General features: G+C 35.4%; 1 protein-coding gene across 1 annotated transcript in view; it reads right to left on the bottom strand.

Annotated features, from left to right (window-relative positions):
* Window positions 1-25,069, bottom strand: part of DDX10 (DEAD-box helicase 10) — a 158,808-nt gene that overhangs the window by 119,428 nt on the left and 14,311 nt on the right. The window contains exons 10-12 of the mRNA XM_014877620.2: window positions 13,458-13,559; window positions 6,692-6,779; window positions 1,129-1,217 (exon numbers count right to left, since the gene is read on the bottom strand). Coding sequence (XP_014733106.2) covers window positions 1,129-1,217; window positions 6,692-6,779; window positions 13,458-13,559 — 279 coding nt within the window. The remainder of the gene's footprint in view (window positions 1-1,128; window positions 1,218-6,691; window positions 6,780-13,457; window positions 13,560-25,069) is intronic.

The raw sequence follows: 25,069 nt of genomic DNA, 5'->3' as shown, positions 1-25,069 counted from the left end.
GGGGCACTGGGATTCTGAAAATTCAGCATTGCCACCATCTGCTAGTCTGTTTCTTATGCTGGTTGAATTTGTGTGGTTATCCCCCTTAGCCCTAATCTTCTGCTGCTATTCCTTATATTCATAGCACAGTAAGACCTGCAACAGATTTTAAAGATGCTGACAAACCAGACAAGGGAAGGGGGAGGCATTGCATGCAGCAAAAACTTTTGAGCTTATGCTAGTTCTCCTTTTTCAAAATGTCTCAGTCCATGAAGACAAAAAGCATATTTTATAATAGGCTTATGTATCTTAAAAAACATAATCATGTTAATGGCAGCACAGCACAGAAAGACTAGGTGTTCCAGAGCCTAGTAATTTGTCACCTTTTAGTTCATTTTGCCACATGCTGGGAAGTTAGCCTTCTCTATGAAATTCCACACATATCAAATTAATTTATTATGAACCTCTGATCACCTTCCTGCTCCCTTACAACTACCCAATGTCCAATCAGATTTCAAAAACTTCACATCTTAAAACAATATCAGGGGGCTGTCATCTGTAAAGTCAACCTGTCAAAATTAATTTGCCTCCCATACAAAATATGGAATGATTCACATATATGTACAAAAATAGACATAGCAAAATAGATGCTATTCAGTCTAGTGCAGATGCACTAAATGCACTGAATCTTCTGAAAAGTAATTGATGGCCATGGAGAAATGTCCAAATCACACTCAGAAAGAGACTGCAATACATCACCTTTAGATACTCCAATTTCTTTTTAAATAATACACTTTACAGGCTGGTATTTAGCTATGAGGCTGAAGGGAAAATCTTGGGGAGGGCGGGCAGGAACACCAACACATTCTTCTTTGTCCTTTAACTTTAGAAGTTACGTCTTCTACTGTATATAGCAAATGCACCTTCTGCTCTAAGTTATTTCTCTGTACAGCTATATATTGCTTTTACACATAATTTCCCTTTAGAATACACTTGAAAATATGCAAAAACTCAGCATGAATATGAAACTACACTAGAAGACTAGAAGTCCAGTTCTGTGTGTTAACACAATCAAAACAGCTATTTAGAGACTGCAAAACTTCTCACTATACAGCTTTCATATTTTAACCATATTTTGACCATACTTACAGGGCATATTCTGCTAGAGGCAATTTGAAAACATCGAATACTTCCTTGTTCTTCATTAAGTAAACTGAACGCAAGTAGGATACAAAACACTGAAAGAAAAATAAAAGTATTCAACAAAAAAGACACCATTCAATTACCAACAAAAGAAACAAACATATTGTTGCTCTAAACAGAAAATAGAATTTCACTATTAGGTAGTCTAACATCGATTTCAGACTGAAATTCTTTATAAAATACTCATCAGACAAAATTTCTTGCTACTACAGAAGTGATACAACTTCAAGTATTCAAGTATTTCATTACATTCACATTGGCTGAATTGACTGAATTTTCCAACAGTATGTCATGTTATATTTTCCTAGACTGAAAATATGACAGATTAGTCCTAAGGAAACATCACTAATTCAATTTGATTTTTTTCTCCTAGATTTTCTGAATGTTGTTATGCTATCAGTTAGTTTCTGATATCTAAATTATGTGGAACTTAGAAAAGACTTTGTTGCTATCAATCTGAGGTGTCCTGACTTAATCTTAGCCACAAGCAGGAAGTTATTCAACTCAATATAGCTGCCTTTCACTGTGGTCTAAGATGATTCATATTACCTTGCATTGACCATCAGCTCATCACTTGCACACAGTCAATGAACACAAGTCAGCTGACGAAGACAAATTCATTATACAACACCTACTAAGACCAGTCCAAGGTTGAAGCATCAATTAATCACAGAGTTTCTCAAAAAAATTGGAAACACTGCATAAGAGAATAACTTAATCTTGTAATGCATTTTCCTGCCGTCCTTCCCAAAAGGAAAGATTCGTATTCTTCTCATGCTTCTCTTACATAGTCTAGTTCTACCTAGCAGCAGCAGCATAAATACTGGAATATTTCAAGTATTAGAAAAGATCCTTGGAGTTTTGTTGTTCATAACCCTATTTGTAGCACATGCCAGAACTCCTACCACGATGCTTAAACCATCAAATGCTTATAACAACAGCAAGTTACACTGGCAGACTTACATTCAAGCACCTTGTAATCACACCCTTGTTCTGTTATGTACAGGCATCTATTGGAGAAAACTACTGTATTAATAATTCATGTAGAATTTAAAAGAAAAAAATATATTTCTTGTTAACCTCACATAGAGGAGGAAACGCTCAACAGCCAGGAGCACTGATGTCTCACGGGGATTCTTTAAATGCTTGTAAGAGAATAAACACTTTCAAAGGTGAAATTAAAGATAGGACAGTAAATTAAGCAATATTATAAACTCATTCTTTTCTCTTGAGTAAACTGAAATAAAAACCTATTGATCGTAAGGTATGTAGAGCTAAGAGATATACTTTGCAAGCTGCCCGTTACTTCACTATACATTTTCATTTGCTTGTTTTTCCTAATGCTGAGGGTTTTCCTTCCTGATTATCAATTAATTTTAGCTGGGGAAAGTGTGAGATGAATTCATTCAGCTGCTACCAAGATTGAGATGTGGGAAAAAGCACTTCTTGGCTCACATTGAATAATTAATCATTTTACAAAGATAATTAGAATGTTTAGGAAAAGGCTTCAAATTTGACAGACCTCATTAATCTATTGTTGTCTAGCAAGTGACAAAAATCAATGAAAACCTCTCTTTTCAGTGACAGATGGAAAAAAAGTAGGTTAAAAAAGAAGTATCCTTCCTGTGAATCTAAGATATGCAGATCTGAATATCTACATGAGTCACTACTTGCTACAGGGTTGAAATCTAATTATGTCTGTTGAATAACTGATAAAGCCATCCACTTGCCTTACTAGCATATATTTGGTACACAGTCTAGAAATTAACAGACTATAAAGGGCAGAAGGAACACACCTTGTCGTGCTTTTCAAGCCCTACAAAAACTAAGAATGAAACACAAAACAAATGGATAGAAGAATGCAAGAAGAGAAGAAGAAATCAAGCTATTTTCTTCGATTTTTTTATTTGATTTCAGTGTGTTCACTTCAACCTCCATCTTAAATTCAGTTAAATTTTATTCAGTTTTAAGGGAGAACAAGTTTAGTTTAGTCAGTCTGAACTTTTTCCCAGCTATTTTATAATTGCTGTTGTCCCCTGCCATATCTGCTGTTTGATACCACATTCAAGGCTTTTTTAAAATAACTGAACATTGTAAAAATATTATATACATTAGCTTCTATGGAAAATGTTATGGTTGGGCATTATTAACATATTACAGTTTACTACAATAGGAGATACAGATCTCCAAAAGCACTGGAGATTATTGTACAAGTACTGGAAATACATAAGGAAAAACTACCATGCTCTGTGAATTTACTACCTCTAAATTTTGATTTACTGATCTATTTCCTGGATAACTGTTGTAAGTATTAAAATGCACACAATTCAACTGATGTGCTGTTTGGACAGTAATTCAAAAGTAATAGGGTGTGGCTGGAATCTCAGGCTGTAACACTCTGCACATCCCTCTGGGTGTGATGAAGAATTTAATGGATACACATCACTTCAGTGCCACAGTAACATTCGAACTAGCAAGAAAAACAGATTCTTTTTTTAAACTGTTTTCCAGAACTGGCTAAGCTGACATATTAAATATTAAAATTACAAGAAATGCCAAAAGGCAGCATCAGTCCATGAGAAGAACTGCTCAGATTTCAAAGGAGCCCCAATCTGATTCAAACTGTCTTTCCAAGCAATACAGGGGAGCCATGTCCTACCAAATGAACCATGAAGTTTGTTGAAGCAGTTAGCAATCAAGAACTTTCTATTTTCAAACAAAGTAAAGAACCTTGAAGTAAATCAACAAGCTTAAAGGACACAATAGCTTAGGCCTCATGCCCTCAACACATGGTAATAGAGCACCATCCTATCTGAACTTCTGTGCATAGCTGTGCTGCTTCACTGCTATCTCATCCATTCAGGTTGGGAATTCGTTTCTCACACTGCAAATGTCAAGAACTTGGTGGCTTGCAACAGGCTAGACAATGTAACACCCCATGCCTTTGAGAAATCCAGTACTTCAGATAAGGATCCAAGCTCAGGACTTCATTGGCATTAATTTTATTGTTTTATTCACATTGACATGTAAGACTATTTGGGCATATTTACATAGTACGTCTGAACATTCATAGTTAAACCTTATTAAGAAGGGATGCTTCTGTGATAAACCACTTGTCCATATTTCAAGTTTTTCAAAAACTGAATGTATTTACAGCTGGCCTGCAAGAATGACACTTCTCTGCTACCCATAAATTAAAAACTGCAACAGAAATGGCCTGAAAGGGAAATTATATGGCAATTAAAATTTTTCAAAACTAATTGAAGTTTGTATCTGCAATACTGACAGACAGCCCATATTTGATTTTATTCTTGGGCTATTTTGAAATTTTATCGTTATTTTCTTCTGCTCAATTCAGAATGATCCTTCTCTGCCTTTTAAAAGATTTTAAAAAGCCAAAGGCAGAAACAGAGGTTTGTTGGTGTTTTCATTCCAAGAAAGATGATGCTGGATTCCTCCTTATCTTGTCCTCCCCCAGCCAGCTGCTCTGTCACTTCTGACATAAATTGGTGTAACTGCAACTTCCCGTGGCAGCTGGAGGTGAATGTGACACGTCACCAGTGCCTCTGGTTTGTGCAGCGCCAGGATGAAGCTTACACTGACATTCCACACTGCTTCAAGTAATGCTTCAAGCACTACAAAAACCTGGAATACCTAAACGCCAAAAATAGTTTTTAAAAACATTCCCTTGGAACGTCACCTTAAGACATTTTATTCACAAATCTCCCACTGAGCTCCTCAGGCACTTTGATTTAAATCTCCTTGTTTAGAAAAGTAAGAATGGCATTACTCTGACTCACTAAGCATCCCTTCTGCAGGCCTCCAAGATAGGTCACAGCACACAGCCTACCTCTGCAGCACAAAGAAACCACCATTCATCCATCCATCCCAAAGGAGTTTTAAGGTATCTGTGCCAGGAGGCATTGTAGAAGTGCTTATTCCACCCTATCAGCTACAAATGAATGTTCAGGCAGACTAACCCACAGAGGACATCTATAGCTAGGTGAGGTGAGTCTCACCTAGATTTTTAATATTTTCACTTGACTCATTTTACATCCCAGAAACAGCTTTCAACAGAAAGCTTAAACCTCTTGGTTTCTCTAAACTTTCACAATCCTCTTATTTTACCCTACCACTCAGGTTTACCAGTATACGTTCAAGTGTCATTAATGCCCACACTAACTCATACAAATAAAAAGTTATTAACACTAATCCAGAATCTCTGCAATCATGTGTTTCTCAGGCTTTGGCATTTCTGGATTTCTCACCATGGGGCCTTTGCTTGTACTCTTTGACCTACATATATAAGAAAAAATGGCATAAAAGATTTGCTTATTATCCTTTAAACTGTGTTTCTCTGAATCTCAATTTGAGCTTTTGATTTTGTATAGTTTTGAAGGCTTGATATAACTACAGAATTCACAGGCTAATGATATACACTGTTAAAAAAACCAACCAGCCTCAGAAAACCAACATGTTGAAGTGCTTCAATAAAACAAGTAGTAAGCTCTATTCCAAAGAGTTCAGGGCTTAAAAATATTATAAAACCAGGGAAAGTTCAGCAAACATGTTTAATGATGGCAAGAGGCAGCACGATTTCCAGAAATGTTTCACAAGCTACCTTTCCCAGAAAGTGTCTTTTACAACCAAGCTCATTCTCATCTAGGAACCTACTTAGTTATCTGTACCTTCCCCAAACCTGATAAATACGTGGTGAAGTTCACATATTGTCCAAGGAATCCCCCAGCATTAACCAGCACAGAAATCCCATTTATAAACCCATTCACATAAGAGATATTCTAAGCTATTTTGCTGCTCGTTTAAATCCAAAGAAAAGTTACAATGCTTTATTCAATGCACTGGATTTTTACCCTGATAAAGGACAAACAGTCACATATATTCAATATGACATATATGACAATAAAAATTGATTAAGGTGGGTATGTTGGGGCCGATATGGTTTCATATTTCTAACTTTTCAAGTCAAGTAATGTGATCTGCTATTTTTAAGTAACAATTTTTATTAGTAGCATTATTTTGAAATTTTCTGTATGAGCTTTCCGAGAAAGTCAGAGTCCTTGAAGTCAAGAAGAAACTTCAGAGACCATCTAGTCCAAGTGCCTGCTCAAATCAAGTCAGCTAGGGCAGACTGCTCAGTAAGGAACCCAGTTTTTAATAACTAGCATTTGCAGACTGCACAGCCTTGCTGCTCTAGTATTCAACCACTCTCACAAGAAAGGCTTTTTCCCGGTTTAAATGGAGCTTTTCGTACAGGAATCTTTGCCTGTTGCCTCTTCTCCTGTCACTGGGCATCACTCAGAAGACTCTGGTTCTCTCTAATTTATGTTTTCTCTCCTAATACAGGAGATTCTCCAAATCCTTAATTATCTCTGGTGGTTCTTCAGTTCCAAACACTGCTTCTAGGGCATGTCTGAGCTGGTCAGTTATTCAAACAGCAGTTCTATTCAACTAACATGCCCCAAGAATTATAGTGTAGCAGATGACTTACCCTTTGAGCCTTCTCTTTTAATTCCTGATCTTGAGCTAAGAACGCTTGCATCCTCTTTTGGATGTCTGTAAGTTTTTCTGGATTAATTCTAAAAAAAAAAAAAACAAACAACCAAAAACCTTTAATTATTAGAACATGCCAAAATAAGCACCTATTAGGTTCTCAGGAGCATCTTCACATCTTTTGCATTGCTTTAATATGCACAGAGGTATTACCACTGAAATAGCATAGAATGGAACCTTATTAAGGGTGAAGATTACCTCAAACAAATAATGCAGAAAAGACATATAGCAGCTGTTTTATTCAGACAGTTTTCACAGAAGGTGGTGAAATTTCTTCCAAACCAAAGCAGAAATCAGCAGAAAAGAACTTCTTGATTTTATAAAAATATTGCAAAAATGCAGAAACAGTATAATGAATTATAGTACTACTTCATATTGAAATAAAAGTCTTCATAAGGAAATTGTCAGCATTTTTAAAAGCTTAAGTAAGATTCATTGTGCCAGGAATACTGAAATTTAAGTACTTCTTAGAAAGAATAGCCAGGTGAGCAATAATAAGGGACATTGAGATTAAACAGATTTAAGAGCTCAAGTAAATAAAGAATATTGACTACACTACAAGATATTGCCATTAAACCTACTAAAAAGATATACAGGTCCTCTCCCAGATTCTGAATTTTTAAACTTATTCTGGTGATACCTACATTATAGCAGGTTTATTTGCCCAGATCTCATCTACTTTTGAGTTGCTACTGCTACCCCAGTGAATCATACAACATAGCAAACATGGTGGGAGGTTACTCTTACTAAACATGAAAACAGATATCAAACTTAATTCCCTTACAATTTCCATTTCTTCACTCTGTTCATATACAGCCAGGGGAAAACAACAGTGTACACAAGCACTATTAGCTACAGTTTTAATGGCAAACCAAAAAGCATGAGTTCCAGTTTCCAGACAGTATTTAATTTGCTCTAAAAATATAAAGGTGTAAGACAGAAAAAAAAAAAGAAGCGTGAAAAATTGAGTGGAGGACAAACTGACCCAACAAATCTTTGAAAGACAATGATATAAAAAGTAAAGAAGGGATAGCACGAGTTATAAAAAAATTAATATGAACACCAGTAGTAAGACAGTCCAGAAAAGTGCTGGATTGTTGCTAAGTTATGGGAAAGCTATTAAGAGATGACCTCAAAGCCCTTAAATTAGCCAGTGCCTTTTTTCCTTGTCTTCACTCAAAGTGGCAGCTGCAATCAGCCAGCTAACAACAGCTACAGCACAGTGCCAGCTCACACCAGAATCACAAATCATGGGAGACCAAGCACTTCGATAAATCAGCTGGGTCAAAAGAAATTTGCTCCATAGCAACTAGAGAAAGTAAAAGCACTTGGAGTCATGGTTATATCTAACCTTAAGAACTCATCTGAGATGAAGGAAAAAAATCCTATCCAACTGGCCATGTAAAGACAGTGCTCATATTCAAAGGGGGCAAAAAGAAAGTTAAATAATTAACTTTTTCTTTATACAAAAAAATAATCGTTAAGGACCTCAAGAAAATAAGCAAACACACAACAGCTAACACAGCTCAGTCAGAAGCAAAATATGATTCATCAGTTTAATTAGCCTCCATCGCAGCATTAGCTGGTTTTAAGAATGGGAAAGAAACAACAGATGTTTTATTTGGTGTCAGGAAAGCATCTGGCAGCTGTACATTCTCATAAAATAGGGAAACATGGTCTATGTGAAATTTTTAAGTAATGCAAAAATGGCCTTGGAGCACTACTCAAAGAGTAGCTGAGACTGCCAATTACTCCCTGCTGCTACTGTCAAACTCAAAATGTTTACCAAGTCTCAATTTTCACCTGGACATGCTATTACTCATTATTTTCTATTACTTGATTGTTGTAGGAATATAATTGATTATTTATAAGAGACCGCATGTCATTGAGGCTCCAAGCATAGCAGACAACAAATCTAGACAAAATACAGCAACATTTTGTAGACTGCATATAAATTTTGAGTAATTTGAAATTTGCAAAAGGGTTTGAAAAAGACAAAAACACACAAGATACTTCACATTTAAAAGCATGGTTAGATATTGTGGTATAAATCCAAGCAATGTCAACTAAGAACATGGTACCCCAGGCACATTTTGAGCTTATGTGTTTGTTAATGAATGAGCAAATTTGCAGCACTATCAAGAACAGAGTAGTAGTACTGAATTCTCTGTTCTTCAACACCATATCATGACAGTCACCCACTATCATCTTCCTCTCATGCTGAGATTTAAAAAATGAAAAAGCTGGCCACCACTGTTAAATTGGATTTTGGCTTTAATGAGTTTGCATGTCATTTCTTCTTGAACAAATAAAACTCTTTACAATAAATTGTATACATGTGACTATTAGGAGAAGCAAACCTAAAAGCTAAATACTGAAATGAATTATCATAACTTACAAGCTTGCCTAAATAGCTAAGAACCAATGAGTTAAAACCAACTATGCAAAGGCTGGAATGGGATTTTACAACCTTGTCTGCCACTTTAAGCAGGCTGGTAATTTCTTACTCTGTGATCACATATCTTACCTTTAAGGAGCAGTACAACTTTCTGAAGCTGGTTTTGCCTACCAGTTGTATAAATGGCCACACTTGACTGTGCCATGATGTAAACATGAACCCAGCTTGCTTGGCCTTATAAATTGATCAGACAGCAATCTCCACATTTCCTGGTTGATACACAGTTTGATTTCCTCTCATCTTCCCTGTTTCTAATACTAGGATATAAGCACTGTTTTAACTAGACATTGTCTTTTCCCTGCTCTTCTCCAAAACAGAATTTAAGCAAAAAAGATGAACAACCACCTGGAAGACCCTGCTGCCCTGATGTAGCAAAGCAGTTTCCATATTCCACCCAGCTTCCAAGCAGCAGCAGCAGGTTTGGCACTGTGCTCTCAGTCTGGAACGTGGCTCCCAATGGTTACACTAGACTACCTGAAGGCTGGAGGGAGAGGGAAGGGCTGGCACCTAAGGAAGGCTCACCCCAGCAGATCACACACAGAAATATGACCACACCGGTTAGTGACACCAATGGCTTGTCTTACAGTAACTATGGCAACTGGGAGGCAGTGAGTTTTCACAGATGCCCTTTATTAATACTACCAGCATGTGGAATACACAACCAAGTATTATCCACGGTGAGAAAGAAAAAGGAAGGAAAAAAAAGGTGTTTTGTTGCTGTTATTGCTGTTTTCCTCAAAAAACACCTTTTTCTGCCATAATGTTAAAGAAAGTGATATTATATCATGGGTATCTATACACTTGCACTTCCTTTGGTAAAATTTTCTAGACACAAAATCTGTTATGGCAAAACCCTTGAGGAAGCAGCTCTTATTTTTTTACCCAACAAAGTTAGACGCAATAAACTATCTTCAAAATACTATCAAAAATAATTAAAGTTTACAGCTTGCATTGAAAACTTGGAGATTACAGACTTCTTTAAAAATGTACATACCATTTATTACTTTCAGAGTACCTTTTTGCCATATTTGAATGCTCTAATATTTATTACTGCATATTTTGCACTCTCTTGCTCTGTTTGAACAATGAAGTCATGTACTGCTAAAAGCACTACCTGTAAATTGGCAGCTTGTGCTGATTGGAATGGACTAGTTTACTGAAAGCCTCTACAGGCAGCTTAGATCCAAGATTGAAAATTAAGGAAAGAGCCTAAACCCTAGTCTTTTGAACAGGTATCAAGGAAAATAGAAAAGTTCTTCCTTTCTCTACGTTCAGATTATGGAACTGGTTTAAAAGGTCTGTCTATATGAAATAAAGAACATTAAAAAGAGTTTGCAAATCAAAAAATACAAAATAAGAAAAGTAACAGTTCTTATGACCACTATACCAGACAACAAGTTAATAAAAACAGCAAAACAAACACTTGAATAGACAACAATGCTTTAGAAACAAGCTTTTGAAAAAACCTTTCAGAGTGAATTTCAGAAACTTGAAGAGTTAAACTCTGTAGGCAGTGAGCAATGCTCATTATCTTCTAATTACCAAGTTAGAATTCTTAAGAACCTATACTTGGGTTAATATAGCACAAACAACAGGAGAAGACTTCACCACAAGATCTGAAGCATGATCCCTGGGTTCATGCAACTTCTTAAACAATTTATAAACTGACAAAACACACTGGGGTTGTTCTAATTGGAAACTGGCTGAAAGCAAACAGCATGAGAAAATTTGTAGTTAAAACTTCTAGAATTAAATTGGTTTGCAATCCACAAGTAATTACAAGAATAACTTTTTAAGGATTTTACTTAGCCTCTTACAAGGACAGTGCTAAATCTTTTAAATCTTAACACACTAGGCAGACAATTCTAAGTGAAAGCACTCCCCTTCATTACGATGTTATAAATTCTATTAGTTTGTTTTGCAGATTAAAAAACTGGATCTTGGGACACGCTGTTAAAATATATTATCAGTCAAAACCCTTGACTTTTCTAATAATGATTCCAATTAAGAATATATGTATTATAGATACATTTAAGTATATGTCCTAGTGGCTTGGTAGAAGAATGAAATTTTGGAGTATTGTTTAAGAAAAGGAAAAAAAAAACAAAAAGAGTTTTCCATTAAAGTAACATCAGATTAACAACATAATAAGAGATGCAGCCATTTATCTCTCTCCAGAGACCCACCTAGCTTGGATTGTAAGTATGACATGCATTTATTAGGAGTGAAATATTTGCCCTATTAAAATTGGATTATTATCCCGGTACAAAAACATGGATTTCTATTTACATAGAAAATACAACCTAAAGAGGTTTTTTTACCACTTCCTTTGATAAACTGTCCAAATAATTAACACCATTACTCACAAAGTTAAAAGCTTAGCTGACAAAGAAAGGGGAAATATTTATAATGTGCATGAGATCAGACATTTATTTACATGATATAGAAGTAAGATAAATTACTTGAATAACTACCATTTTAAGGAGGAAAAAGATGAAGTTTGGAAAGAGAGAATTTACTGCAGTAGTTATAAAAGAGATCCTTTTAACGCACTGTGATGTTTAAGGGAAAAGAAAACACCAGACTTCAGTTTCTTTACTAGTATTATCCACATTTGGTTGGTGAGGTTGTGTTTGGGTTTGTCATTAAGAAGTTGTTGGGCCGCATTCTAGTCCTCATTTCCCTGTTTTCAAAAATTGTTTGTGTTTGAAGTTCATGCATATCCTACATAGATTTGATATATGTGTTTGACCAGAAAAGATGGATTTATTTCACCAGCTGCTGTGAATTCAGTTTGTTACACAGAAATAGCAGTCACAAGTGCAGTTCAGAAGAGCCTTTGAAATGGCATATCTTATACAACAAAAATACTTTAAAAAAACCCTAAACCTTAAATCCACCAAGTTGTATATGCATTGTTTCTATTCTCTGAAGATATGCAGACGTGTAAATTTTGAGCAAACCTGAAGATGAAGCAGTGAGGTTTAAATAGCCCCCTAAAGTTTCATCCTAATTTGGTTCCTTCTCAAAACCAATTGTTCTACAGAGAAATTCAGTACAGCTAATTCTCTTCTTTGCTTAGATAACTGTATCTTCACATGCGAACCACAGCTTTTCAAAGTGAAACTTTTGCTCATGTCCCTTCACACAGAAACTTGCACTTTCTACCTTATCATCTTTCTCTGATTTCTTTTATCTCTGCTGTACAATTTTTGGCATGGTACAACCAGAACTTTTTAAGTGTTAAAAAGGGAGTCAGGCTCATATCACATCTTCTGGCTTGTTTTCAATTCTCCTTTATTTCCTTCACATTCTCTTTTCTCTTTTAATTCAACATCAGACTGACAGGCTCAAAAAAAACCAGTAAATTCCTTCCTACCTGTAGCTGGCTAAACAAGAAACCATCATCAATTCTTTCAGTGGTGGTCTTTTTTTTCTAGTCTTTTTACAGTTAGGGTTTTTGTGTTTCCTACGTATCCATTACTCTGCATTTAACAGAAAATGGAAAAATGCTTTTTTTATTTTTAACTGGTATTATTATATGCTTCTGCAACTCCTTCAAAGTCAGTTCTATTTGTACAGATACCATAGCTCCTTACAGGTTTCCCTTGGAACCCTCTTTTTAGTATGTAAAATGACCGTCTTTTACTTCCTGTCCTTCAACTAACTGATTCAGAAAGGTCATGACAAATTGGAGAAATAGTCTAGAACTAAAGAAAAAACAGATAAGAGAAACAAAAATGATAACAGCAATAAAAAGATACAGGGACAGATTAACAGAATTGTAATTGTTTAATCTGAAAAAGAGAGAGAGTGCATTATCGTGTTCAATTACATAAAAAGTAGCTGCAGAGAGTAAGAGAATACATTGCTTTCCATATATTCTTGGCACAAGACAAAAGAAATATTTCATTTAAATTACTTACAAGTCTTATCAGACACTTGAAGAAAAAATGTTAATGGTAGTAACTGTTGAGTAAGGATGAGGTCTCTTTGGGAAATTGTGAATATATTAATTGGCATCTGATAAGAATGATTTGTGCAGCTCATCCTGCCTTTGGGAACAGCAATAAAATAGGTAACCTCTCAAGGTCTTTTCCTTCTACAACGCTACCAAAACTAATTCATTTCTCTGATTTGTCCAGCTCCAGGCAATTAAAGCACTTTATCAAGATTGTCATAGACTCATCACACATTACTCTTGCAGAAAGAAGGCTGAATAACAGACAGGCCATTAGCCACTTACTTGATTTCACTGATAGGTACTTTCCTCTGTGCCAGCTGTTCCACCATGCCTTTTTCTTCTGAAGGAAGCAATACTAACAAAGCTTCACCACCTTCTTTGTACCTGATCAAAAGAGGAAAAAAAAAAGAAACCTCAAGCAAACATAAAAAAATACAGTTTTTGCTGATGTTTTCAATAGTCAGTGAGAATCTATATTTGATTCCTTATAAGCAGTCCAAAGAACAGACAAAACCTCTCACTTAACAAAGGGAAAAGAAGAGGCAAACCAATTGACTTGCCAATATCCCTACTTGAGCTGATTTTAAAACTACACCTAGCGCTCTAAACATCTGGGGCTAAGACAGATTCAGACCAGTGAACCTTTTCTTCCCTCGGTTTGAAGTATTAGTGGCAAACAAATGGGACTTCATCAAAGTGTATTCTGATTATAGTACTAGAAAATCCATCTATTTGCATTCACCATTTGCCAATAGGTAAGGTTTAACACTTGGTAAAAACTGATTCTCTTTGCATATCCTGCAAGCCAAAGACAGGGAAAGGTTGAAAGGGTAATTGCCTTGGTCTCAAATAACAACTCCTTCTTTCATGTTCACTAAAGGCTAACACATCCCAAGGACATCACCAAAAGAAAAGCATAAAAACAAGAGCTCTTTCATTTACAAGAGAAGTTTCCAGGTGCAGAAGAAAAGATATAATCAGAGCGATCCCAAAAGAACATATCTAGCATTTACTCTTCAGTACACTTAACAGCTCTATCAAATGTAGATGAGCTGGTAATTACTCAAGATACATGGTTAGCAAAGACATTATAAAATCAGTTAATTTATGTTTAAAGCATCTTCTTGATCATTTTCTCTTTGTGCAAGAAAATATCAGTTCCTGCTTTTGGCACATTTACTCACTTCAGGACTTTCATGTAGAAAGAAGTATCCAATAACATTAGTAAGCAAACAACATAATGGGTTTAAGTTCTGCTGAAGAAGTGGGTAATGATGAGCTTGCACGCACTAAGTCTGTATCTATTGTAGCACATACACTGTTTCTTTTATATGTACAAATAGTTCTTATGAGTACAGATTGATAGGAAAATACTGCACAGTCCTTCATTACAAAGAAAAGAGATTCCAACTGAATTTCAGAAATATGCAAGAATTGGACAGAATTCAACTCATAGCCAACTGATGAGAGCAATGTGTAGGACAAAGCAAATCAAGACTAGTGAGTTGCTCTGTAGAGCAGCTTTAAACTCCCTTCTTTAGGTAGGCCAGGGAGTGCAGAAGGATGTTGTCAGGCACACCAAACAAGAATCATACCATTAACTGATAAAGATCATTTCTAGTGGAATACAGGGAGCCCACATTTCTCCAAGGATAAACAGTTATCACTTGGCAAAAACAGTACTGCAGAATTGTTTGAAAACTATAAACACTATCTGTCACAGCATTGTAAGCAATGCAAGTAGCAACAAAATCTGCAGTTAAAACAGTCTGACAGCTTTTATTACAGCTTTCTGCTTTCATTTGATGAATTTGAAAAACAAAATGCTCTTGGATGCCTGGGAATTTTTTTCTCCCAATGCTATATATGATGGGTTTGGATATCAGCTTCTAAAGATAATCTAAAAATGTCTGGTAAATGTCTTTATAATGAAATTTTAAGCTTAATCTTTTATATTTTGAAATTTTACATGGAAATAAAATTGATACAAGAGAAGAATCTCTGTTACATGTCAACATCATGTAAATTTACTGATTATACATGGATTGATAAGAGTACTTTGGCACCATACAAAAACTATACTGATTTAAATCCATTTCATTAGTAGACCTAAAATGTTCTTAATACAAAAATATCAGGTTGTACAATCTTTCTAGAAAAGAGTTCTAAAGCAATATGTTTGGCTTAAGGCAATTTATTATCTTTACCAAGCATGTTGTCACTGCTGACCAAACATCCCATGAACGTTTGCACCCTTCATACAATACTTAAGGCTGGGAATAACTTACATGGACCAAGTGCACCTTTTACTAAAGTTCTATATACTTCAACCCAACCAAATTACAAATTATATATCTGCAAGATGGGTGCCTGTTGGACACTGCCACCACCTGAACAAGCAATGAAATCCTGGAAAACCACTGAACCTTCAAGGACTTTGCATTTTATTGTAAAAATTGATGATCATACTACCAAGACAGTCATCAAAAGAACTTGAGTTCTCAGAGCCCTGTTGGAAAGAAGAATGAAAATATTCTCTTTTATCTACCAGACAAGAAGACAGAGATAATATTGCTGCCAATACCAGTCTCAACAATTTAGAGTACAGAATAATGAAGTTCTGCTTTTCTCTCCAAAGCAGATGATACGAAAGGAAAGAACTCCAACAAGAGCTACATGAATGATCTGGTATCTGCAAAAAATGTCTGTTAAATCTCTTAACAATTTTTGTCATTTGTCAAGAAATGTCTTGATTGTACTATATAAACCCATACAAATTATGTTTTCAGATTCCTTTCAGATTCAGTTAACCAAAGGCAGGGATTTTGTATAGTTTTGTTGTTTGTGGTATTTCTTATCCCTGAGTGCCTGGGCATTATTGAATTGTTTCTTTATCATATCTCTTTTATTCAGTGTGCAAAACACTGTGAAAGACAAGTGTCATAGAAATCACAAAATAAATACTCATCAAAGGCCAGAGAGTACAGATATCCTCTCTGTAAGCCACAAACCCAAAATCTGCAATGATACAGTACAGGAAAAATCATTCTATACTTATTTTGTTTTTATAGCTTTCCAGCAGTATCCACGAGGTCTCTCTAAAACAGGATGCAGGATCAGATAAACCTTCACTCTGACCCTTAAAAGTTGGTTTTGTGTTTTTAGGGCTAAACTCATTGTATGTTGAGTCAGTAATTTCTTCAGAAAGTACAAATCCTAAAGGTACATTCTACAGGTAATTCACCAAAAAAGCCAAGCATTATATCTGGTATCTATGGACATCAACCATTTCAATGCTTACATTAAGTCTTGCAAAGCCATTATGTAGACAAAGTAGTACTATAGCTAAGTAAAGAATTAATCACATGAAAATATAGATAAAGAGAGGTTTTCAAGCACCTATACTATCTCATCTTTTGCCACCTATTAAGAATTTTAAAAGCAACAGAAACATTTCTCATAGCCATGCCTTCAGAAACTCTAAAGGACTGAAAGATATGTGGTAACTATTGATGCACTGCAGTCCTTTTCTGTACATGTTTTGGAAACATTCTCTTTTAAATGCCAATAGTTTAAAAATATTTGAAGCTAGGGAGGAACTTTGCCCATTTTATACCATAATCATGACTTAATTAATTAAAACAAACCATTTAACAACAACACTTTAGAGCTAAACACGAAAATGAAAACATTACAGAATTGATAAAGCTAAAAACGATCTTAAATACCATCTGGGAAAGTTTGTATCTGTTCAGTGGATGTTTAGTTAAGGAAAGCAAAATGCAGCCCATAAAAAAAGGAGGTTTAGTTGGGCAGAGTATTATCTTATTTCTCAAAAAAGAAAAAACAAAACCAAACCAGCCTCATAATGTGCTAATCAGAAAAATATCATGTTAAAAGATAATCTCAAGAAGAGAAGCTTCAGTGGAAAATTTAAATTTTCCAAAGTGTTCTCTCTGTATATTTAATACTAAAAGCTTCCATACTGGCAAACTCAGGAAAGGACAAGCTGCTAAAAGCTGGCATAAACAGTTTGTTTCCATTACAATGTCTAAAACATAAGAGAAAAGAACACCCCTTATTTTCCTACAGGAACCTTGGTTATTGCAACTCTTCAGCAGGAGAACTACTTCTGCAGATGAGACAATATTAGAAGTTCTCCCTATTCTTGCTGATTGCAGCCTTTAAGTTGTCCATCATCACCAAAACCAAACATCTGTCCTAAAATGCTAATTTACTCTGGTGATTTATTATTCAGTAAGTATGCACTTTGACTCTGCTGAAGAAAAGTAAATTAAAAACCTGAAAGTAATCAAACTTTCTTGGACTGTGTAGGAATTGATTATATCCTGTCATCTCCTCAAGGTGATCAAGAAACCAGAGAAGGGACTCATCTTCACACTGTGATCTTTACAGTCTCTAAGAGCAAAAGATGAGATTTATTCCAAGTCCATGGAAAATTGCATCTTACTTGTAGAAAGTCCTTGGGGGCAAAAAAAAAAAAATCACTTCTAGTTCATATCTGCCTTATTTTCTAGAGTCTACTGACTTCAATACTTTTGAAAAAGGCAAACAACCTCTTTGCAACTCAATCACGACTCACAGGAAGCTGTGAAAATCGTCATTAGTGCTATAAAGCAATGGGTTATATTTACAGTGACAGCAGATGAGAAAAAGAAAGATGCCTACAATCAAGAGCAAGTGCCAAAGGCAGACAAAAAGGAAGTGGGATAAATTACTTAGGACAATGTGGTAGTGGCTAATTACAAGTAGAGAAAAATGGTTTTAAAATGCTCAGAACACCATTTCCTTAGCAAAGAAACACAAAGTGTTGCCAAATAGCTTCACTTGATTAAGAAAAAAAAAAAAAACACACTAAAATTAAAAGGATAGTTTATACACCATGACAGAATCTATCTTAAACTTCTGCTAAAAATCACCCTGAGCCAACAGCTGGTATTCAAACACAAAGAAATAGAACAATAATAGTCCAGTGAAGACAGGATAAGGAAAAAAATGGTTTTCATGCAGGCCAAATAGACACTCAATATTGCCTAATTTTAACCTATCTTAACCCATCCTTGATCAGATCCAGTCAACAGCTACATATACCCCTAGGCAATGCTACTAAAGCAAACAACATTACCATTATCACAAAGGCAATAAATTAAAGCATACTGTGGTTGTTAATCAATTCCACCTGGCCATGCAGCTAGAGTTGAGCTTGTTCTAACTACACTCAGAGTATTTCTACATCCTTGCCATGACCATTACAACATATGGTTCAGTCAAATGGACCACATTTTAATTGTCAGTGACATATGAGTTGTGGTCATAACAGAATAAAATAGGAACAGGAACCATCTCATCACCAGTGTTCTGCTGTAAAAGCAAATAACCACCAGGAAAAAGTTATAGAAAGGGAACTGTAAGGATAAGGTGCATGGATATGCAGACCTTATAGGAAATGTTATACAGGTTGGCTCGAACAGGTGCATTACATGTTTCCCTAACATTTGTATTTCAGAAGACGTAAGTTGATGCCGAATTTCCAGAGTTAAAGGCAGTATTTCTGCTTTGTTTGGCAAGAAAAAATAATCTATTTTTAAAACTGGCAAAGGAGAAAACTGAGATGATGAGATAATCATAAAATTTGGGGGAGGAGGGTTACAGATATAAAGATACTTGCGTAACAGTTTCCTGAATTGCAATATTTTCCATTACAAAAAATGCAATATACAGGAAGTGATAATGTTTTTGAAGGTATTCACCACACATTAACATGCAGAAACCATAATTTTTTTAATACTTTGGACGTCACACACTTACAACCATACACAAAAAAATATTTTGTGGGTTTTTTTAAATCTGTAACTTGAATGGGACTTTACCAGGTTGACTTGCTTAAAGATCTAATTTTAGCCTAACTGGGCCAGCATGGATAGCATCAACATATGCTGCCATCTCATCTGTCAAAAGACATAGAAAGAAGTAAGTTATCATTGCAAAACTTAAATCAAAGCCCATTCCCAAAAGTATTGCATCCAAGCCAACAAGCCACCTTCAGATTCTTCAGTGTAGCAGAAACTCTCCAAAGTAAATCCTTTCAGGGAAAGGAAATCAGGCACCAGGGAAGCCAGATCAACTGCTCAACTGCCTCTTTTTCACCCAGATCAAATCTGCTACAGATTTATCAGAAGCAAGTGACTGCTCTCCTCAAAACATTAAGATCAATAAGTTAAGCATCTGGAATAGTATTAAAACCAATCCCAATAAATGTGCCTGATTTTGCATGTGCATGATGATACACTCAACTCATGCATTTTCATTCTTCTTCTAGTGGACCCTTTGTTTATCATACATACTTGCAAAACTATAAATATAAAAATATTGAATAATTACTTCCACTGTGAAGCCAAGTTATTCACTGTGTAAGGCAATCATTTATTCACTACACACCATTCACACCCTTCACAGAACAGAAATAATCTGGACCACTTGATTTTGCAAAAATATCATTCTTTAAATCTTTGCACATAATTTCAGTTTCCATCAAGAATCAAGAACAAGATGATTTCATCATGTGGAAAAACTGGTGAACAAAATACAAAAAGCAAGACAGACTCCTCTTTCTAGAGCAAAGATTTTCCCCTGCAAAGACTGAAAGAAATGGCAGTAAATTATTAGCTAATAACCTAACAATTGTGTTTAATATAAAATGGATTAGGAAAAAAGAGTAGTCAAGTTCTACTATTTCTAGCATTCAATTTATATTTAATTTTTAAAACTATTTTCAATTTTTTAATAAAACAACTACAGTAGTGAAGGAAAAAACATTCAACTGATGCAGCATTTGTCTGTGCTGCACTTTTGTGTATAAAGGAACAATATAAAACATCTATTAAAAAAATATCCAAAACACATCAGAATGGATAGTTTTATTCTGAGCAGATCTGTTTCAATCCAATACACATAACAAATAAATCTGTTCACTCACACACTATCCTTTACCGAAGAGAAACTAATATCCACTACCCCTAAGGGCTTCTACAGAAATACAATAATTCGTATTTTGTTTTAAAACTCAACCATTAAATTTGATTCTATAAGGTACTCTTTCTAAACATATTTCTTAAACAACGTACCAGTTTTAGGTCTACAATACCAGGTTCAATTCAGGTAAAACTTTATTTCCAATCATAATACTTTCTGGTGAAATAATGAGGACTGGTGAAATCTAAGCTACAAACCAAAAAACCATTCTTTTTCCAGGCCCAGGAAAAGTTTTATCTACCATTTATCATAATTTCTACCGGTTTCTTTCATAATATGGTAATTTGCTATTCTGTTTTTTTTAAATGACAAATGAGCACAGAAAATAAATGCGTCTTGGAATTTCTATCCCATCTACATGATCAATGGCCTCTTTTTGTAATACACATTTCTCTTTAAAACAACAAATCTCTAACAAGAGATCAGTGTGCACTGCAATCTGAAATTGTGCTGTACCACCTACAGCAAGTCCTACCAAAGCAGCCCAATAAAAATTACAAGAGACCACAAAGTGTCTTGACTATTCACAACTGACCCAAGGCAGCAGACAGCCACTGTACACTGCTGAGTCCTCGATTCACCCAGGAAAAAGAGCTTCTTCCCATGGGTTGTGAACAGTCTGACATCCCACAGAGCATTTAAACAACAAAATGTTAACTGGCTTAATTTTCTGGTTTTGCTATAGATCACTTCAAATGCTTTCTTCACTTCTATTTCTCCATTGCACAGACTGTAGTTCAGTATCCCCGAAAAATTATCAGTAACTTTTGCCAAGAAGTCAGAGATTGATGCAGTTTATTTTTTCTTTTCCACTGACTATTTTATATCCTTTTTCTGTCTAGAAAGTAACCCACTTACACCTATTGGCAAGTTCAGAGGACCATCTGGGTTCAATCCCCTTCACTCAGTCACACTGGGTCAGTGTCTCTGCTTCCCAGTCTTGGTCACAAGAAATAATGGACAAGAGCTGTTATTGGTTCTTGTGGCTCACCAATCTTACCAAGTCAGTCTTAGAATCAACTGGTTTCAAAATGCCTTGTGAGGTTGTTGACTCCTCCAGCCTACACTGGAAGCAATCCATTCCCCACAGCAGCTGTGCCCACTCTGATGAGTTAAAATACATGTGCTAATTTATGTTGTTATTCCAGCTTACAGCATAGCTTCACCTCAGCAGGTAATAACCTTAGCCACTTAATCATTCAGGGCACAGGAACATTCCTACCATTCCATTAGGAAGAGAATTGTAGCAGATAACACAGTGCCAGTCAGTACAACTGCAGTATCAGAGGCCACTGTCAAGAATGTAGCTAGGATACAGTGTTTAATTTTAGAGAACTTAATAAAGTGAATTCCAAGTTAAATGTGGTGTCAACAATGTCTTGTGACCTCCACTGGCAGCTATTTTTGCTTAACCTGAGTTAGGATGATGACTTGACTGCAATATAATATGAGATGGTCTTAATACGGCATTTCTTTTTAAGCAACGCTAAAAGTGCTTCAGTGGGCCTTAAAAGAAAAATAATCAAAACAAGCAGTTGTCATTCTTGGCTGATTATTCAGGATCCAAGACACATGTCCCTGAAATATTTTCCCAATTAAAAAAAGAAATAAAAATCAAGCTTCCAGCATTGAAAAAGGTACTATTAAGTCACTCGCATTTTTAAATGCTTTATTCCTACATCACTCTTAAGGCTTATTAGTCTCACTTTCACACATATAATGTGCAATTACTTAAGGAGAGCCCTAATGAGCATTAATGAGCTTCAAAGCTTATACTACATGACAGAATAAGACCATTCTACAACCTGCTCCTTTCACCTGTCCATAATTTGACAGGTGTGTGAGTTCTCCAGTACTCACATTCTTCTTAAAAGACTTTAGTCATACCACTTTGGGTCTAAGCATCACACCAGCCACTACAAAGACGACAGGTAACGGAGTATTCTGCTTTGGGAAGATGGAATTTTATTATTCCATTTGTTTTCAGAAATATAATTTACTAAAAAAAAAAAGAAGCATGCCTGTATGAACGCTATGTTTAATGACAACAACAAAATTACAATTACTCTCCTAAATCAGTGTAAGCATCTAAGAAACCTAACCAGCTAGGCCAGATTAAATACCATCAGAAGTCTGAGCCAGTCAGACCTAAATCTTATATAGACAAAAAAATCACTAAACTCAAGCAGCAGTTTTTAACAGTCGCATCTGAAGTAAAAAAAAAATTAAACATTAAGTGGAGAGATGAATGTAATGCCAGGAAAGAAAGAAATTAATTACTGAGACTTGCCAGGATATAGGTACATCCAAAATTGATGGGATTTATGCATGAATAAAAAGATAAAAAACTTTTTGGTGTCTTGTCTCACCAATGCAATCATGACTGGAAGAAAAATATCTCTATACACTTTTTTCATGCCATACAACTTAGACATTATGTTTGGAAAAACAGCTGGGGAAAAAAGTGAGCATCAGGGTGCTTCAAAAATTATTATTATCTTCTGCTGTCCCCTAGTGGCACAGCAGCTTGTTTCAAAAAATTCATCAAAGAATACTTGCAAATGTAGGCTTCATAGGTTACAGAATAGAAGGCATCAACAGAAATTAAAAGCCAGAAGAAATTAGTTTTGCAGGCAATTGCTACAAGCAGCTTTAATTTAGAGCTTTTGAAACTAAATCCCATGGGAAACACTGCAATCTAGTGTTTTAAACCACTGACTTTTCTAAGAAATTGTGTGGCAAAAATAACAGCGAAGTATTTACTAGACTGCCCATGATACTGTCAGTATTTTAGAAATTCTGTCAGTGAACTATTTAAGACTTTGAAAGCAACTGGAAGAAACAGCTCCCAGTCACTCCAATTGTAGCATTTCAAGTTTATTTTAAAAACCCCACTCAATATATTTCAATTCTACTATAAAGTAAAAGCATTACTGGACTACACCCAGATTTTCTTGATCTTACTTTACCATAAATCAAAAACACAGGAGTTGCAATTTACGTTCTTCAGCAGGGTAAAGTGCAAATGAAATGTTTCTTAGGGAACACAGTGCCTTTATCCACTTAAAAATAAACTGTTACCTCTCATCTTAGATCAAGCTTAGCAAAATTTTAAGACATGGATGGGAACACACCCATGATTGTCAGTCAAAGGTTTTCCAGACCCTTTCCCAACATAATTTCTCCCTTTTCATATTTACTTTCGTATCACAAAATAATTTGACTTCAAAAGTAAGCAGTATTTGGCATCCCACTTTTAATTACAGTTTAACACAGCCCCTTAATTAGATGAGATATTTAATTTAGCTTTCATTCTATGCAATTATATTCTCATAACCCAAGAAAATTTGTAATTATCTCTAACCTCATTAATGAGGACTACTAAATTGCAGTTCAGTTCATTTTTATCAAGTTTCTAGAAGAAACACAAGCTTCTCATATGAACTGTAGCTATTGAAAACAAGTGAAGCTTTCTACTCAACACTCAGATTTTAAAGAGAAGTACATTCTCAATTACCCACATCAAAAACTGCATTAGTATATTTACCTATTGCACAGTATTTACGTAAAACTATTAGACATCTCCCTTGTGTTATTTTCAAAGATTTATTTCATGCTATTAAGTTTCCTAAACAAATTTCCTTCCAGGACTGTTTTACTTTATGGATGGAGATAACCTATATGTTTCTTCAAAACAAATGCCCAATACAGGCAGAACCTGCTGATCTTTGTATCAGATTAGGAAACAGAAAATACCTATGAAGCTTTTCCTGCAGAAGGAATTTGCTCTCACTGTCAGTCAACACCCTCCAGCTCACACAATTTGCTCAGATGTACTCTCAATTTCCGTAAGTTCTCCATACTGAAAAATTCACATAGAAAGAAACATAATCTACACCCCACTAAGGCATCCAGCAGAGCCCACTGCCCCAATTTTCTGCCTAAATCTGTCCCTCTATCAATCACAGAAGGCTGTACTTAAGAGGCTGCAGAAGACAGACCCTGAAGGCTGCCAGGCTAAAGTCCTCTCAGAGTGACATTTGAATAAAAACATTATGATAAAGGGGAGTTGTTTGTCTTTGCTCCTCTTTAGAGCAGTTTCCCCAGGCTAAACTTACTTACAATTGCTCTTCTCAGCCCCGAATAAGAATTGGGAAAAGGCTTGAGGATACAACTCCAGGGAGGTGCTTTAACTGAGTGAAGCTGCTCAGAAAGAGCTCAACCAGTACTCTAAACACTGCCAATTAAACAGTGCCAAATACATTGTTTTCCTTCCCTGATGACGCTATGCCAAAAAGACAAAATTACAAGCCTTCTGTGGAAGCCACACAGGATTTAAAAAAAAGACAAAAAAGAAAATATTACCAATTTCTTAACCAAGCCTATATGCTTTTCTCTCAATTGGTATGCATAAGATCACATCTAAATTTTAAATTAGCAAAATAGCTACGTGTTTTATCTAATTATATATAACATTCACTGACTTTGTTCATGGACAGAATTTTTTCAAAGTCATTTAAAAATTCATCATTCTCTTCTACTATAGAAGATCAGAAAACGGACAGCAGAGAGACAGAATGGGACAAAACTGTTACCAATTACAATGAAAACATGGCTAAAACGTTTACATTTTGAAAGAGTGCTGGAAGTGCACTCTAATGGTACAGTCACCAAAATTTACAGCTGTCTAATCCAGGAAAACAGATCTCAAATTCTTAGTGTTGAAATCCTATTGTAAGAAATTGCTGTCATTAGGTTACTCAACCACCTATATTGCAAGCTGTACTACAAACAAATTAAATTAGAGACAAGATATAATGCTAACTCTTACATTTTATCCT

The sequence above is a fragment of the Sturnus vulgaris genome, chromosome 2, assembly GCF_052056855.1.
Source record: "Sturnus vulgaris isolate bStuVul1 chromosome 2, bStuVul1.hap1, whole genome shotgun sequence".
Classification (NCBI taxonomy): domain Eukaryota; kingdom Metazoa; phylum Chordata; class Aves; order Passeriformes; family Sturnidae; genus Sturnus; species Sturnus vulgaris.
The sequence above is the reverse complement of the archived record's forward strand: the minus strand, read 5'-3'. Positions and strand labels throughout refer to the sequence as shown.